The sequence below is a fragment of the Amblyomma mixtum genome, chromosome 7 (assembly GCF_055824585.1).
Source record: "Amblyomma mixtum isolate Tamu chromosome 7, ASM5582458v1, whole genome shotgun sequence".
Classification (NCBI taxonomy): Eukaryota; Metazoa; Arthropoda; class Arachnida; order Ixodida; family Ixodidae; genus Amblyomma; species Amblyomma mixtum.
The window spans coordinates 5,277,397-5,295,932 of NC_143018.1; the positions used below are offsets into that span (position 1 = coordinate 5,277,397).

At 50.3% G+C, this 18,536-nt stretch overlaps 1 protein-coding gene across 1 annotated transcript in view; it reads left to right on the plus strand.

The window, feature by feature from the left end:
* The window catches only part of LOC149334836 (uncharacterized), an 84,583-nt gene that overhangs the window by 16,224 nt on the left and 49,823 nt on the right, over positions 1–18,536 (plus strand). Inside the window, exon 2 of the mRNA XM_089551464.1 lies at positions 11,035–11,241. Coding sequence (XP_089407590.1) covers positions 11,170–11,241 — 72 coding nt within the window. The 5' untranslated portion in view covers positions 11,035–11,169. The remainder of the gene's footprint in view (positions 1–11,034; positions 11,242–18,536) is intronic.

Consider the following 18,536-nt stretch of genomic DNA (forward strand, 5'->3'; position numbering starts at 1 on the left):
CATACGCATGCGGATGGCACTGTGTTGGTGACCTCTTGCATGGGTGGATGGGTTCTGTCATATCAAGGCGGTGGTCGGAGCCAGCTTGCCTCGAAGATTTAAGTGCCGAATTCCTTTAAGGCTCATTTCCATGTGGCACAGAAGGCGTCAAGTGAACTTTGATCCAAGATTTCTTATCCCGAGTCATCACTGCGGTGAGTAGCGTATCCTGGGCTGTTTATTCCACAGTTCTAAGGCGTTTCAGAACTCTTTATTGTGTATTCAATTTTCTATGGTCTATGGGGGTTCAACGACCGAAAGCGACTCAGGCAATGAGGGTCGCCGTAGTGAAGGGCTCTGCAAATACCGATCACCGGGAGTTCTTTAACGTGTACTGACATCGGACAGTAGACGGGCCTCTAGACTTTCGTCTCCATTGAAATTCGACCGCTGCGGCCGGAATCGAACCCGCGTCCTCGGGGTCAGCAGTCAGGCGCCATAACCACGTAGCCGCCGAGGCGGCTGTACTTAACTTTGAACCTTCAGTCCTATTCTGCATTTTAGCAGTTCTGAACTGCTCTGTTCCTATGTGTGTTCTAAGCCCAATAGTTAGGATTTCTGCGAGCGGCCACGAAGTTCTCCCATTCTACTTCGATGCGCTCGCTGCCAGTAGCTTGCAGCCAGTTATGCGGCTCGTCTCTACTGCAGCCGTGCTGTATTTGCCTGTACTCCTTCGAAAACGCGTGAACAAAGAGCGACACCTTAAAAGGGGTTCTTTCACCTTTGGAAGTAATCCGACGGCGTAGGATCCGAGTTGGGTTGAAGCAGAACAGCCGTATTTTCTTTCCGCCGAAAAGCCACTGGCAGCAGTGCAGTGCCTCTGGCGCCTGCTGTATGCGACCCTGCATTTCAGTGAGAAGTCGTTCCGATTCATTAATGAAGTCGGGGCACAGAAGGAATAACTCAGTCATAGCGAAGCGCAAGCTGAAAAGAAGCCAAGTGCGCAGGGTATATCGCAGCAAACAGCTTCTTTGGTGACATGCTGCACTGCGCACTCGCGCCACCGTCGCCCTCCACGCTGAGCGGCGACTTGGTGGCCCCGAGGCGATGTCGTGATCTCCGCCAGCCCAATAACCGTGAATCACACTGCGCAAGCACATCGCCGCACGGTCGCTAATATGCTCTAATATGCGCTCGTGACGCGCCACCGAACCTATCCGGCTAGGAATGTTTTCCCTCGTCCCGCGAGAGCCGAAACGTCGCGCAGAAGCAGCACCCCCTTTCTCCCCGTCTCGCACGTGCGCCCGTGCAGCACATAGAGCGACGCGATGACTCGACGCGAAAATATAACCAGACGTCGGCGCCGACTGAAGGAGACTGTGGGAAACAAAGAAGCAATGCGAAAACGTCTCGGCTCGCAGACTGGGATATTATACAATGGAACAGGCGCGGGAAGCCCGTGTCCTAAGACAGCGACGAGGGTCACGAGCCTGTAAATAACAGCGGTGATGCACCCTTGTATAACATGGGGCGAGCGTATGGCCTCACTCTATTACCGCACATTACTCACCGTGGCGTCTCTCGCTGTGTCCTTGTGAGATCCCCCTCTCTCCAGGGCAGCGAGTATCGAGTCTTCGGTGCATTGTGCGTGCCCGAAGAGAGCGGAAAATGCGAGCGGCGTGCCATGCGCGGAGAGGCGATGCTCATCTGGAAGGGAATTAGCACGTTGGCCGGAAGCAAGTCGAATGCGTAATCGTCCCTCGCGCATGCGCAGAACGTTCGGTGAGAGGCACGCCGCGGCGGGGCCGTCCTGACTCGCGGTCGCCTGGTCACGCTTTATCGCATCCTTGTTTCTCGATTCGCCCACCTCTTCCAGTACGGTGCTAGTTGCTTGGGTGATATAGACTGAATTTTCGTTACTGTGGTGTGGCGTTCAAGATCGTGCAGATGGCCTGGGGGCAGCCGGTGTCTACTGCTGCAGACACAATGAAGTGTGAAAGAAAACGTAGCAGCACTTACACTGGAGGCTGTTTTGAAAAGCCTCTCATCAATGGCTTTACAATTGTTACGAGCTAGCTACATAGCTGCATGATAATTTTTCGCCACTTTCAAATCTCTTCCTGCTTTTTTTTTTTGCGCGCAACAGAATATGACAGTCAGTTTGGTGGTAATTATTCATTAGCGTCCACAAGAGCACAGTGATGAGGGTACAAAGGAAAGCTGACGATTTTTCTCAGAAGCCTCAGTCCTGAAGAAAAATTCGGCCTGGTCCTCGGATCAGCCTCGCAAATCAATTGGGCCTAGCGTACAATCTGCCAGTCATCCTGGTTAGTTGCTAGAGCTACTGCTCCCAACTTGCGGTTGTCCTGGATTCAATCCCAGGATCAGAAAAAAAAAATTTTTTTCTTCAACTGCAACGTATCGTGCATTAGGGCAATCAGGCGTTCGCGCTCCCATGCCAGAGGCCAGACAGGCACCGGTGCTGCATTCATTGTAACGGAAAGAAGCTCCAAATCAGACCAACACAAGAAATAGGCACGGACAAGAGGTTAGTGTTATTGAAAGAAACATGGTCACTTTTATGGCCCTGCAAACCATGTGACGTTTACTACCTCTGATTAGATCCGCCAATCTGCGGATCCTACAATAAAGAGTTAGTTGACAGTAGGCGCTTGTCCTTGCATCTTTCTTGTGTTCGGATGTGCCGGCGCTTCTTCTTTCCGTTACAATAAAAGTCGTTTGTGTGGTATGCATGTTTATCCGCCCGGGTCGCCGTCACCGGAACTTCTACCACTTTTATGTGGGCGTGCGAGCTCGTCGACGACAGACTCTGTTGTGTCCCACAACGCACGCGACCACCTCAGGAGGCCAGCGTCTCGCCACAGTATGTGGCCTGCATTCTAGTAGGGTACGCTCCGAGCTCTTACCCGCTGCCGACAACTTTCGACCGGTTCCACCACTGTATAATGTTTTGTGTCTAATCAACCTCGGGATGTAATACGAAGCTTCTGGGAGAAGTGTTGAACTCTCCTTATTGCTGTATGTTTGCGCTTAGCCTCTCTCTGTCCCTTTCGATGTTAACAAGTGCGCATCTTTGGAGTCCCCTTATCCATTAAAGAAATTGCGGTGTCTCCAAAAGAGGTGGCCTCACGAAACGCTTCGCAGGAGCAGCGTAGCACATTCCTGGTCTGGTCATTAAAGGGGGCAGGGCTACGCGTGTATTTTGCACGTCGTTCGTTTTTCAACAGTGCGAAAAAGACGACGATGTTTGCACACACAACAACACGAGCGCTGACTTTCAACTGAAAATTTATTATCACAAACGACATTTATACATAATCCCGCCAAAAGACACACAAAAACCTACTTATCCTATCTTCAACTTCCGGCAACGACTTCTCAAGAAAGGGCAAACTCGCGTTTAATCAATGACAACGACGGTTTTGCGACACACGCGGAACCTCCCTTATCAATGTGATACGCGTCTACTAATTCTCTTACCGTCTGATCTTTGTGTTTGAAAATTACAGACGTCTCTTCAAGCAAAGGTGTGCAGGCGTGTTCACGTTGTCTGCAATGTAGAGCTAAATTTGATCCGCCTCCCTTGTCCAACGAATTAGAATGTTCCCTCAGGCGGTCGTTTAAGCAACGTCCTGTCTGTTCTACATACCATGCGCCGCAAGACAGGGGGATTCTATATACAACTCCTTTTACGCCATCAACCCTTCTTTCAGCACGGTTAGTGGTACATTCACTTTCGGCCCTCCTACCAAGTAGGGACTCCCATCTTCTTTGTACAGCCGGGCAAATATTACTCAATTTTCTTCGAGACGAAAATTAAACGCCAACCTCATATTTACGGCCCACTTTCTTCAGACGGTGAGAGACCGAGTGGATGTAAGGAATAACCGCGATCTTCTTGCGCTTGGCTGCTTCACGTATGTGGTTAGATTTCATTTTTGACACCATTCCTTCACATAGCCTTCCAATCGTGACTTCTGGGAAACCTGCCTCCCTAAGCCTGGCAATTTGGCTCTTCACACTTTCCTCAATCAAATGGAAGCACGACTTATTTAGAGCGGCTCGAATACATGAAGTGGCAATGCCATCTTTCACCAACTTGGAATGCCCCGACTGGAAGCTTAGTAGCCTCTTGACGGAGCGTGGCGAATACAGCCAGCAAACATGCCCCGGTTCAAGCCTCAGTTCTAGATCCAGAAAGTGAATCCTGCCATGTTGAATGGGCTCTGGGTAAAGGTAAGCCCATGGCCATTCCTGACAAAAGTGTCAAGCACAGGTTGCGTACAGCTGTCGTTCCTTACAACGACGAGGTAATCGTCCACATATCTAAGTATCTTAAGTACGCCGGCCGGTACCTCTCCTTCAATCGCTCTGTCAACCCTCCTGAGGAACAAATTACTTAGCATCGGTGCCAAACGAGAACCGATGCGAATCCCAGAGCGCTGTATAACCACACCATAATTCCAAGCAAAATGGTTTATCTAAGGTACACGCACAGTACTTCAAGAAAGGCATCCAGCGACACATCACAAGCGTTGCGGAATCGCACCTCATCATTTTCTTCCGTAATGCAGTCCCTCACAAAGCGCAGCAAACAATCGTGAGGAATCCAGTAGTATAAGTCCTCTACATTCACGCTGAACACATGATAGTCACCGGGATTATTGTCCCGGATAATAAATTTTCACTTGAGAGTCAGCGCTAGTGTTGCTGTGCGTGTAAACGTTGTCGTCTTTTTCGCGCTGTTAAAAAATGGATAACAACCAACTCGCCCAGCTTTCTGTTCTTCTTAATGTCGTTCGTATACGCGGTCTTTGTTTAGTGCGAAATCACTGCTTGGCAGCAATTCTGAAAAAGCCGATAAGTCTCTGAAGCCTCGTCCTTTGACTCTTGACCTTTCACCTTGACCGTATTTTACTGCCGGCAAACATGGGCGTGCTTGGGTGGAAGATAGGCTTGTCCTATTCTGAAAATGGAACTGACCCACCTCCAAAAATGGGGTTGGCCCATCCCCGGAATGTGGGTGGCCCACTCCCGAAAATTTGAAAATTGAGCCGGCCTACGTTCTGAAGCGACATGGGACACCCCGAAAATATGTATGGCCCACGCCTCGAGACCCAAGCCCGCATAAGCCAGCACTGGCGTACACGAACTGCGATTTTTTAGAGACTTGCCTGCGAAAGCATTCAGGCCGCGCCACTTGGAAGACTACGTCGTCGCATTGATAACACGGGGAGGTCCTTTTAGTGAGAAAGCGCTGCTCCAGATGTAGTACAATCCCCGAGCAAGAATCTTGTAATCTTGTCGTCTTGTGCTCCGAACTAACAAAAGCTTATCCGAGTTACTCGGGTAAGCTCGGGTAAGTTCATAGGAGCGCGGCGCAAGCTGCAGCCAATGAGAGGAAGCTCGGGTAAGTTTGGAGGAGCGCCACGCCAGGTGTAGCAAATGGGAGGAGGGCGTCGCGCCACCTAGGCCATGTAACCTTGTGGCGTCATCCCAACTTGCCCTGGCAGGTGGCAGCTAAATTGATGATTGGTCGCGAGAGGTTTCTCGGGAACAGCAACTTGGTTTGCACAGTCCCTGGGGAAATCCGACTGTGTGGCCTGCTTGTGCCCCTACCCTACCGGATACGGACCGGTGTAGTTTCGGCTACCAGGCTTTGTTCCGGTGCAACGCCAGAGGGAGGGATGGGATGGCCGGGACTCGTCCTCTGGGGGTGCGAACCCCAGGAGAGGGTACAGCAGCCTTGCCGCGACATTTTGAGCGTGTCGCAGCCCACGATGCCGTTGGCCCGTGTGTGGGGGCAGGTCCGAAGGGATAAAGACTGGGCACGTGGAATCCGGCTCAAAAGCAGGACTGGCGGCTTGAAATTGAACCGCCAAATTAAAGCCGCACGGTCTCCTCTCGGTACGAAGGGCGTACCAACCAGCCGCGGGCGTGTTGGTTACCGATTCCGAAGATCTCGGTTCCACGCGGGGGCATGCGGCTGTGCGAATCAAGCTTGGGTTTTGGGGAAGTCGCCCTTAGGCCCGATGACAGGAAAAGTGACGGAACTAGTAGCCCATTCGGGAGGCCAGTAAGCCCCGAAACATCGAAAAGTCCGGCGGTCAATACCAAGTAACGGTTAGTAGACCTGACGAAATCGCAGAGAGCCATCAAGCTCCTAAATACCTCGACAGGCTCAGGAAAGCCTGCTTCGCATCGGGTTGACGGGGCCCGTGCAGATATACCTTGTGGTAGCACGCGATGACAACTGCGGACATCAAATGAGACTCCAAGCCGTCGAAGCATGGAGGTAGGAGTCTCGCATACTATGTCAGGGGCGAACGCCGGTGGTGCGACGCCGCGAAAACCGTGAAAGAGTTCCCGCTGTGTGTGCGAGTACCTTGGAGTAAGAGCCGAAGCACCGAACGGGTGGTGTGAAAACTCTGTCATCTTAGTACTGTTGGACTGTCGGGGTAGCGGAACCTGGCTTGGGGGAGGGGATCCTAGTCGTGCCCATGTTAGGTTTCCCTGTCTCGGATGGTCGGAGACCCTGGCAACGATCTTTGGAAGTACGCTTGAGGCCGAGGGTCGCATCATTGGTGGAAATTTGAGTGCTCGCCCTCTGCGGAGGCCTGAAAAGGAGCTCAGAGGATCAAATATGGAGAAAAATCCTGCTGTCCCCCATCCCACCTATTTCCCATAACCCCAGCCATTTTTCCCACATCCTATTCCTATAGCCCATCCCATCCCTCTCCTTCCCAGGGGAGATTAGGGGAGTCTCCCCGGGGCCGCTCCTCCGGCCGTGGGCCGCTTTAGAAGAGATTCCCCATTGATTTCTTTCCACCTTCGGGTGGCTAAATCTCAATTGACCACGGGCCAAATCTTTTATATTACTATGGGGCTTATACCCGCGATACAGTAGTGGTGCGGGAGAGGCTTATTTTTTTATTCATTTTTCATGCTTAGTCTCTCATTTCAACCTATGCTTAGTCCCTACCGGTGGCTGTGATACGAACAGCCACCTGCCAGTGCAGTGGCGCATCGCTTAACCACTGCGCTGGTAGTTGAAGGTCAAGTTTAATGTCAGTGAACATAATGCATCAGAGTATGTATTACAGAGAGAGGTCCCGAAGCGGAAAACTGTAACGGGATCTCTTGTGAGAAAGTAGATGCACTTGGAAACATTACCTATGCAAAGAATAATCAGTCACAGCGTAAGAACAAAACCTAACCAGTTACTAAACATCAACAGAACAGCAGCAAAAGCATTTAAAACACAACAATAATAACCCAGCAGAAAATAACACATAATGATGTTCTTTCTTTACAGAAAAAAAGAGATCTAGGTACAAATGAAAGAACGTTACGACCGTTTGGGTGAAGCAAGAGGCGGTGAGCATTTAACGGTGAAGGGCAGGCTGTTCAAGGGGTCAATTTCTGCAAATCCAACTGTCTTTTTGCTGTAGTTAGTGCGTACTTTTGGTTGCAGAAAGTTGTTGTGTAGAGAAAATCACGTGATATTGGGGATATGTAGGCTACTTTTACCGATAATATAAAGCAAATTACTGTTAGAGACGAACTGAAACACTGTGATTCGCAAGCTAAATTTGGTTAGCAAATTAATCGGAAGACTATGGAGTTCATAAAGAAGTGAAGACACATTTGCATCATGAGGACTATTTGAGATGAATCGAACAACTTGATTTCGTATGTGTTCTACAGGAGATATAGGAGTCAGGAACTAATACAGTAATGGAGGTGACTATGGATGAATGCGTAATAAAGCTTTATACTTTATGGGGGTTTGACGTCCCAAAGCGGCTCAGGCAATGAGGGACGCCGTAGTGAAGGGCTCCGGAAATTTCGACCACCTTGGGTTCTTTAACGGGCACTGACATCGCATAGTATATGGGCCTCTAGAATTTCGCCGCCATCGAAATTCGACCACCTAGGTTGGAATCGAGCCCGCGTCTTTCGGCTTGGGCTCGAATGCAGCTCGAGGCGCTTTAAAACCTTTCGTTGCGATAGCACAACATGACGGAGTCAAACCGAACGAAGACTTGCGTGACCCTCGGAGTAATTAGAGTAAGCACTGGTGAGTGCGGAGGAGCGTCGCGCAAGCTGCAGGCAGGGGGAGGAAGCTTATTGAGTAAGTCCGAAGGAGCGTCGCGCCAATTATAGTCAATGGGAGGAGGAGGGTGTCCGCCAAGGGGAGAGAGGTTGTGAAGATGAAAAGTGAGGATGCCAGATGCCAGAAAGAAGAGGCAAAGAATGAAGACATACTTTCGCACGTCTACTCGGTTTAACTACGTTAAGACTCTTCCGTTCTTTTCTCACCAATGAATGCCTTCAGGAGAGGCATTGGCTTCAGTTTCAGTTTCGGCTTCACCGTGGCTTCCGCAAGGTGTTAAAATAAAACCGAGAATGGGAGCTCAAAATATATCTTTCGAGTATTCGTCCAACCTCACCGGTATCGTAGACTGCGGGTACGAAGAGACAATCCGCCTTTTTCCCGCGACCTCTGTGCGCATGTGCTCCTCTTCTCCTCCACTGGTTGAAAACAAAGCCGCCAGTTCCTACTGCGCACGACAGATGGCGGGCGCTATTGAGCGCACACTCGTCGCATGGCAGGCGCTAATGGGTCCCAGGCGCAGATGGGCCATATGCGTTTGTTTTCAACCAGTGGCAGACGAATTTTAGCCACTCCCCACAGGCGCCACATTTTGTGAAAAAGGCGGATTTCGCCTGTCTATGAACAAGTATCCCTCAATGCAGCACTCCTGTGATCGGATTCTCGTCTCCTATAAGGGAAGCCAGAATCCTGGGACCTTGGCCCAGACCTCCTTAATAATAATAATGGCTTTATTCGTGTCACACACGGTGCATATGACACTGGAGGCCTGCAGTAAAAGCTGTCCTAAATGACAGCTTTTACAGAGCCGCCGACAGAGCCGACAGAGCCGCAGGCCCCCAAGCACTAGACAGAGGTACAGTGGCACTGCTTATTTTAAAGAAAAGAAGATAGAATACAATGCAGTACGCAGTGCTCCATGATCAATGAAATTCTGGGAAGAAAGCCCATCAACGTCCTCTACAAATACTTAAAGGACACAGGCTTGACCACCAGGCGGCACTCACCTGTGGGGCAGAAGCGTTGAGTCTAACGAAAAGGGTTCATCTTAAGTTAAGGACAACGCAGCGAGCTTTGGAAAGAAAAATGACAGGCGTAACGTCAAGAGACCGGAAGCGGGCAGAGTGGGTGAGAGAACACGGGCGGGTTAAGGACATCTGGTCAAAATCAAGAGGAATAAATGGGCTTCGGCTGGGCATGTAATGCGATGGCAAAATGAGAAGGCTGTCTGGCCGTAGGTAGCAGAAGAGGGATTTCGTACAGCTTCCGCCCTTACTGTTCGACGGCGTTACACGTCGCACAAACAGTAATACAGGACGGACGCACTTCGTTCGCTTCTATGGACAAGGGTGGCGCTGGTGAACACAAGGTGCGGTTAATCGCAAATATAAATACTCCTGAAAGCAGAAGATCGGACAGTGTATTTCTTCAATTATCCGCAAAGGAGTAGCCGGCGGCATAATCAGGCAATAACAACTCCTTTATGTCCTTGTCAATAATAAACCTTGCGACGCCATCGTGACCTGATAGTGAGCTAGCTGCCCACCGTGGCACGTGACGTTTAAATTAATGAGTTCGAGAAGAGCAAGCAACCTGGGCCGCACAACGCCCATCGCTGGGAGCACCTGCCATCGTATAACAGCGAATCGGTTAACCGCTGCATCGCTGCGCCAGGAGGGGTATGACGACTCCCGGGGATCTATGAATGTGAAGTACAGAATGATCTGTTGCTTATATGGGAATCGACCGATTACTCTATCGCGTCATGGCTTTAAGGCGGGGTTTAAGAGTCCCCTCCAATCTCTTTTCCTTTTTTTGTGGGAGAGAGGGGTCAGTCCCCTCGTACTAAAAGAACGGGGCTACGCGCCTGGTGCTCCGCCACACAAAACTCTGATAGGCAATCAGGACGGCTGCCTTGTTAAGTTTTTTCTCTGCCTCTTTCTTTCACAGTTCGTTACCCGGATTCATGGCTCTTCTCATATTTTCATTTCGCGCACGTGAAGCCGCTTTCGATTGCTCATTTACTCTTCTGTGACAAAAATCAAATGTGTACATACTTAATATACCAGGTGTCCCAGCTAAATGTAAACAAGCTTTTAAAAAACACGGGATGTCCTAGCCGTCTGAAACCAAATGAGGGTTGTTTAGAGTCACGTGACCTAGTCTGCAGTATTTTTTCCCTTCTTCAAGGTTGACTAATTAGTTTAGCTTAATTAACTAACTTTTTAATTATTGACTTGAAAAACAAAGTGTCAATGGAAAAGTTGTAGTTCGCTTTGAGAAACAGCTTACTGAGACATTTGCAGCAAAGTAATATTTACGTAAAGTAGTTTTTTTACGGGCCTTTAACCATAACCCGCACAATAAGAAAAAGCTTCCACATGACCACTGTGCCACTTCAACGTCCCAAGACGCGCCTTAAAGAATAAAATCCGTTTTTTCTGAAGTCCTCTCCTCGATGAGACTTTGGGTGCACATTGGGGCAGAGAAGTGAGCGAGCAGCTGGTCACGTGATAACTTTCTTTTAAGACCAATAAATGAAGCTACGTAAATCGTAACTTGACGGAAACAGCACTACTAGCGGTTTTTCGAGGCGATCTAAAACTTTTGCATTGACACTTTCTTCCTGAAGTCAGTAATTAAAAAGATAGCTAATTAAACTGAACTCATTAATCAACTTTGAAGAGCGAAAAAAGTACTAAAGACTAGGCCACGCGACTATGAGCAACCCTCAGTTGGTTTCACTGGACTAGGACACTTCGCCTTTTTTTAAAGTTTGGTTACATTTAGCTGGGACACCCTGTATAAGGTACCTGCGATTTCGTCATAGAAAATCTTTTTGAGAATTAAGACACCGCCTGGTCCACTCGAGGACAACAGCAACAATAAAGAGCTGGCGATCCGTGCCCCCACCCTAGACAGTTCCATCGCACCCATCAGCGGCGGCTTCCGAGGGTGGCCGGGCGGCCGGAGCCGGCGTCGCATTGCAGCGTAGCGGCGGGATCAGCCGGGACCCAGCGCCAGCAGAAGCCACGGGGCACCAGGGTGCGGCCATGGTCCAGGCCTGCAGTGCTGGGCCAGGTCACCAGGCGGACTGGGACATCAACGACAGCCACGTGCCCAAGGTGCGCTTTGTGGACCGAGATTTATTCAAGGGCTCACGGGGGTTTATCGTGGAACATTGAGCATTCGGGAGGACTCTCCCTGGTGGCTCAGTGGTTAGCACGCTCGGCTCAGGGAAGAAATATAGCGAGGTTGGCGAGTAGGTAATAGTACAGCCGTTGTCAAAAGTAACCAGGCTGCATGGTTTGCTTCAAGCTCGTACAGTGGAGCCCTAACAGCTTCCCTGAAGCTCAAATGGTCGTTAAAGAGAAGGACTGGGGGTCTTCTTACTTTCCAACACCTTTTGATCTTTAGGAAAGCCATAAGGGCTCCACTATACAAGCTGGAACCAAACCATGAAGCCTGGTTACTTTGGCAAAGACGGTATACATTACAACACAATAAACAGCGCAAAAAGAGACTAAAGGAAGGACACACGACGAGCGCTGACTCTCAGCTAACTTTATTCGCCATCGAAAGCTGTTCTTTTACCCACGACCGCCTGAAATCACATAAGGAAGTTAAACAAAAAGGTTTAGAAACATACATCTGATATACGACACCTTTAGTGCACTCAACAAATGGTTCGTCACGGAGAAGAGTTACGAGCACCACGGTTCGATGTCCCGAGTTTGCGATGCGCGGATGGGCTGATACGGGCCAGTTTCATGGGGCGGACAAAAGCACATCCACCTGTTACCGTTTCGCAAAGCGGATCTAGAGTTTTGAGACACACAGATTAAGCTTGAAATGAATCATGTATGCTGGCGCCATAACACAAGGTAATTAAGACCGACCCTTAGCTTTAGCTCAGGGCACACAGAGATAGTTAAGAATTGCGAGCCTAATCATGCCTCGAGAATGCCCGGAAGAAGTCATGTTTCCACTTGATAGGCAACAGCTTCGAAGCCCAGGTTAGCAGATTAAAGGAAGCAGCATACCTGCAACAATTGTTACCACGCATCGCCGGATCACTGCTTAATGAAGTAAAAGTGATGCACCCGCACGCTATTCAGCCACACAATAGCGATGCCGCCGCGGCGGCTTAGTGGTTATCGCGCTCGGCTGCTGACCCGTAAGATGCGGGTTCGATTCCTGCCGAGGCGGTCAAATATCGATACAGGCAAAATTCTAGAGGACAGTGTACTGTGCGATGGCAGTGAACGTTAAAGAACCCCACGCGCTCGAAATGTCCGGAGTCCTTCACTACGGTGTCCTTTAAAGACTGAGTCGGTTTGGGACGTTAAACCCTCATAAACCGTAAACCAACCACACAATAAAGATAAAAGAAACCAATATAAAGCCACTTCGTATTTTCACCGCCTCTGGCATAGTCTCAAGAATGTGGCGAAACGGTATCAGGTGGACGCGCATTTATCCGCCACATGAAACTGGCCCGTATCAGCCCATCCGTGCATCGCAAACTCGAGACACCGAACCGTGCACGCTCATATAACTCTTCGCTTTGGCGAACCATTTGTTGAGTGCGCCGAAGGTGCCGTATATCAGATAGATTTATGATGCGGCGCCCAGTAAATAGGGAAGACTGGACGATGTCTGAATACACGTCTTCGCGAGCACAGGAAAAATGTCGAAAACAAAGACCCAGATTCATGCGTGGCGTCCCACCGTCTCGCGTGCGACTTCAGCACCGCAAGAGTGTTCGCCAAATACTTGGATAAGACAGCATGGGTGTCAGTTAAAGCGTATCACATCACCAAAACTCGGACACATGGGTCAGAAAACCTACCATATTTCTCACAAATGGTGAAGTCGCATTCCTCAACGCAAGGTGATTTCACTGTGCACTATTAATATTGTATGTTTGTAAGCCTTTTTGTTTAACTTCCTTATGCGATTTCAGGCGGTCGTGCGTAAAAGAACTGTTTTCGATGGCGAAAAAGTTTGAGAGTCAGCACTCGTCGTGTGTCCTTCCTTTCGTCTTTTTGTTTTGTGCGCTGTTTGTTGTAATGGATCGGTTACTGAGCCAGAGTTCCCTGGTGCGAACGCGAGCGTGGCGGCCGCGTTTCGATGGGAGCAAAACGCGGTAGGCTTCGGTGCACATTGAAGATCCCCAGGTGGTCGAAATTATTCCGGAGACCTCCATTATGCCACCTATTTTCCTCTTTCTTCTTTCACTCACACCTTCCTCCCTTTCCCCACGGCGCGGTTGGGGTGTCCGCCTACAACTGAGGCAGTTACTGCGCTATTTCCTCTCCTGAAAACCAATTTTTCAATTTTTTTTCATTCGGGAGGCGTGTGTTTAAGACGTTGGCTTCTCCGACTTGAAGCTGACAGCCGTGGTCAAGTGACTTAGTCCACCTTTAGCTTGGCGGCCGTAGAGGTCGGTAGTCTGCTTTCAGGCTGGACTACTTTGGTTTATTAGGTATGAACGTCCCAAAGCGACTGAGGCTATGCGGGACGCCGTAGTGAAGGGCTCCGGAAATTTCGACCAGCTGGGGTTCTTTAGCGTGCACTAACATCGCACAGCACACGGGCCTCTAGAATTTCGCCTTCATAGAAATTCGGCCGCCGCGGCCGGGATCGAACCCGCGTCATCAGGCTGGACTACTAGCGGAAGATTTGCTTTATTACGTCACTGCCGGTGACGTGCAGTTCTAGCGCCAGGCCGAGAGCTTGAGCGCAGCCTCTACCTCCGCTAAACGAAACAGCACGCGTGGCGCCGCGGTGCAAAGCGCCCAGCACCTTTCTTCTCGCCTCTTTTCCGGACAAATATTTGCGGTGTCGTCGAGCAGCTCTTTCGCCCTCCTTCGCACGCACTTCATCTCCCCACGTGAAAACCAGGAGCGCGGGGCGGCGTCCGACAAGAGGCGCGATGAGCGGCGCACCCTCCAGTCTTCCCCGAGGGGTGGTCCGTCGCGTAACAGACGCCGCTGCCGACAACCGGTCGTTAGTGCGCTGCGTGTCCTCACGACGCATGCTGGGAGGCGCTCCGGATGGCCGCCGCCGCCGTGAGCTTGACCATGGCCCCGGCAACGCACCGAATGATAGCGCGCTCGTGCGGGGTTACCGCCGTTTGACGTTCCGGCCCGACGCGTGGCTAGCCTGTACGGTGCAGTTCAGGAGGTCTTGCTGCCGCTCGCATCCATTTCAGCGCAGACTACGTCCTATGCCCCCTCGACTGACTCCTCTGCGCTCTTCCTAAGTACGGTGCAGCCTTTGTGGAGGGCGCAGACACTTATTGTGTTCGCTCGCGCAATTTGTAGTTTCCGTCGATGGCCTCGGTCAGTGTGATAGTAAAGGGCACCTATGACGGAGGCTTTGTCGCCGCGCCATACTCTTTGATGCATGTCTGTGCGCGGCTAATTTGGCGAGCGGAGCATGGGATATTGTTTTCCAACTCTATAGCAGCGCGCTGTGTTTGCCCAATGATTTCTAATGCCCCGAGCATGTTTCCGCTCCCTTATTTTCTCCTTGGAACTAAAACTGCATGCTTCCTAGCGCGCACCTCGTGTCTTCCTCAGCGCTGCACGCTTCTGCTTCGGCCCCGCACCACGGCGTCTGTTCTCCTCGTCACTCAACTCGAGGCGCACCCGACAAGCCCACGCGAGCGCCGGGCCAGCCCAGAGCAGTGCCTGACATGGCTGTGTGCGCGCTCGCGAGAAAATGCTGCTATTTCAGACGCCGTTGAGTCCTCGCGAGATGGCGCGATGATATGCGTTTCCCTTCCCTTCCCCTTAGACGGCCAATGATTCGAAAGCCCTACGAGGCATTCAATTCGGCGTGGTTTTTCGCTCGTGGAATATGCCGAGAAGCGAGTACTGATTTCGCTCTGTACTCGTAACGACCCTTACTTAGGCCCATCTTCAAATGCGCGATTTGCGGCATCTTTGCCCCAATGAACGAAACAATATAGAAAACATCCAATCAAATCCAACCTCAGCACTTTCAAACAGCAGACAAGCAGGTGTTCCCTTAACACATAAATCACGTTAGTACTGCCTTGGCGGTAATCATCACCATCATCATCATCAACGCTACTTGGGTCCGCTGCAGGACAAAGCGACGGACCTCTAATTTTCCATGTCCTGTGCTAGCCGTTGCCACGCTATTGCGTCTCAGTTCCTAATCTCATCTGCCCGCCTGACTCTCTGCCGGCTGCGTTTGAAATCGCCACTGGCACCGTTCCTTGCATTACCTGACCTGGCCAAGCCCATTTCCTGTTCCCCATTGCATTTGGCTGCTACTCTCAGACCATCAATGAAAGTATACTAGTATCCCTCAAGGCGAAAGTGTACAACAGCTGTATCTTACCGACCTCACCTATGCGGCGGAGGCTAAACAAATTGCAGGTTGTGTGGTTTAAAACCTTAATTAACGTCCCGAGGCGACACTATGAGGGACGCTATGAGGGATGACGTAGTGGGCTCTAAGTCAATTTAGGTCACAACTCGGATTCGTTAACGTGCGCTGACAACGGACGGCACTCAGGCCTTTTTTGCATTTCGGCTTCATTAAAATGTGGCCAGAAGTCGAACCCAGCAACTTGGAATCAGCAGCCGAGAGCCAAAGCCACTGAGCCATCGCGCCGAGTACTGGGAGGCTAACGAAAAGTCCTGAACTTAAATTGGGGACAGCACAGCGAGCTGTGGAAAGAGAAAGGATAGGCGTAAAGTTAAAACCATGAAACAGAGCAGGTCCAGGAACAAGCGCAAGTTAACGATATTCTAGAGTTGAAATCAAGAAGAAAGCGGCATGGGCAACGCATTTTTAGTGCGACGTGAAGGTGACGGGCGACGGAGTGAATTACAATACAAGGCAAGCGTAGCAAGGCGGCCGAGGTGTGGTGGCTGATGTAATTGTTTTATTTGTGGTGGTGCCGCAGGTGGCACAGAGCAAGGTTAATTGGATGCCAGTGGGAACACCATTTGCCCTGCAGAGGAAGGCTGACGATGATGATCATTATGATAATTTCCGCAAAGTTGTTATCAACGTGTGTTTTTTTCTCTAGCCCATATCTCCTGGCGTCGCCCCAACCATGTCCTTTTCCATGCCTGGCTGCGCTGTCCTGAAATTAATTTCAAGCCTTTTCAGTAGACTCTTAGTTTCGGCCTCGCGGGTGATGATTACTGGCAAGCCTAATCATTCTGTTGGCAACTTCTCGTGCGTTTTATTTATTCATTATTGTTTGCATGCTTGAGCAATGCGCATAGTACGTACCTACCACCAAAACAAAAAATATGAAACATTTACAATCATTAACACCTCTTTTTGGGCTAGTTGGTGCATACTTGAATGAGAGGAAAAAATAGCGCGAAACCATGCAAACCACAAGAAAGAAACGAGGATGAGACAAGTGCTAACTCACAACTGAAACTTTATTGCAGCCAGGAAGCGCCTTAAATGAGGTGAAGTTTATCAGATAGGAAGGATAAGTATGCACATTTAGTTGCGCACGTAATGAGTTGCAACGGGTGCGAGGCTCGGTTAAACGAGACAAAGATTCTTGGCAAAAGCACGGATAAAACTGCACGTGTTATTCTGGAGGATTTCTACATAAGGAAATTTGGCTGTATGTGTGTCAGCACTCCATCTTTATCTCTTTTTGCCTCTGAGTTCAATTTCCTAGATTCCGCTATCAGGTAACTTTTCTTTTTATTTTTGCGATTTTTGGCTGCCTGCCTGTTCGTGCGATCCCAGATGGTTGCCTTTGTTCACTTTCACTTTCTTGTCACCCTTCTTTCTCCTTGAAACTTCACCTCATTTAAGGCGCTTCCTGGCTGCAATAAAGTTTCAGTTGTGAGTTAGCGCTTGTCTCGCCCTCGTTTCTTTCTTGTGGTTTGCATGGTTTGGCGCTATTTTTTCCTCTAATTCGAATTACAATCCGTGAGAACACAGTATAGTCTCCCGCTCACCTCGTCCTGCCAACTCGACGCCATCGGAGAAAAGAAGCAAACGAAATAGCAACGCGAATTTCACGCCACGAGGTCACGCCGGCCTCAGTGTCGCGTGTGAGCGACGGCCACACCCGTGTGTCTGCGGACCCCTTCAGAGATCAGAGCACCGAGATTCGGGCGTTCGCTACCGCTACCCCGTCGCCCTCCGCAACGGATGGTGTGATTCCCATCGAAGGGCTGGCGCGCATTGCTCCGAGCGGATGGCGCCACGACAGGGCGCTCCCCCGAGCTCTACAAAAGAGTCTGGCCCCATCCGACCGCTGCGGATTCAGCGGGGCAACCGATGGTAATCCTGCCCCATCCCACCCGCCTTTGTGTCACGGCTGAGGCGCTAAGAGTGGGCAGTCGGATAGTGGAACAGTGTGCAAGCAGACGTTCGGGCAGCATTCTTGATCGCGCTTCTCGATGGTTGAAACAACCGCTGAATTTCAGCGGGAGGTCGGGGCTCCCTCTGGGCCCCGTTCATCATCGCGTCACACTAAGCTTAAATACCGTTCACACTTGGACGCATTTGAGAGGAGCATAACGTCTAAGCTTCAACTGTAGCCGCGTTTCTGGCTTCAAAAAAATCGAGAAGTTCACTTCACATAGCGGACCGGAAACCCAGACAGGACGCCCCAGCTGAGGCAATTTGGTCTTGTAAGGTACATTTGAGTGCTATACCGAGTATTACACATATACTTGACCATCGACCGCTGCGTGGCCTACAGGTATATGTGACCTGTTGCAGAGTGCGAGTTCCCGCGTTGAGTGCGGGTCACGGCAGCCACACTTCAATAGAAGCAAATTTTTTTCAGGACTATTTAAAGCAACTCTAGGTGACGCAAACTAATTATTGCTTACGTAGCTTTGGAACACAAAGACAGCGATGTATACTGGCTCATCTAATTTCGTTTTATGCGGCACTCGTAGCAGTTTCTTCTCAGTTTATAGAAAATCTGGGCATTACTATCGCACCGGGAGATCTTCCCAGCGAGTTTTCATGCGAGACATTTCAAACTTGGGCGTCTGTGCAGCACCAGCTATCAACAGCGTGTGATAACCACGCGCGCCTGACTGGCAGATTTCGTCAAGGCGGCTGTCCTATACATAACACTATTCGTCGATTCCAGGGGCGCACGCTAAAGAAAGCAAGTAAAAGAGACCTGCGGTTTACGGGAGTTGTTGCTTGCGCTGCGCTCCGCACGTGGTTTCGCTGTCCATTCACTCGTTGACGTACCAGAGGGTACGCTTGTCTTGATCCGATAACGTCAGTCAGGCCGCGGCTCTCGCATACAAGCTGAGCTTTCCTACCGAGCCTATTTTACTGGCGCACGAGTTTAGGCTGTTTCACACGGTGCGATTGTTGCCGCAGCGCAGTGCGATTTCTGCCGGTGTGCGACAGAAATGCGCGTCGTTCT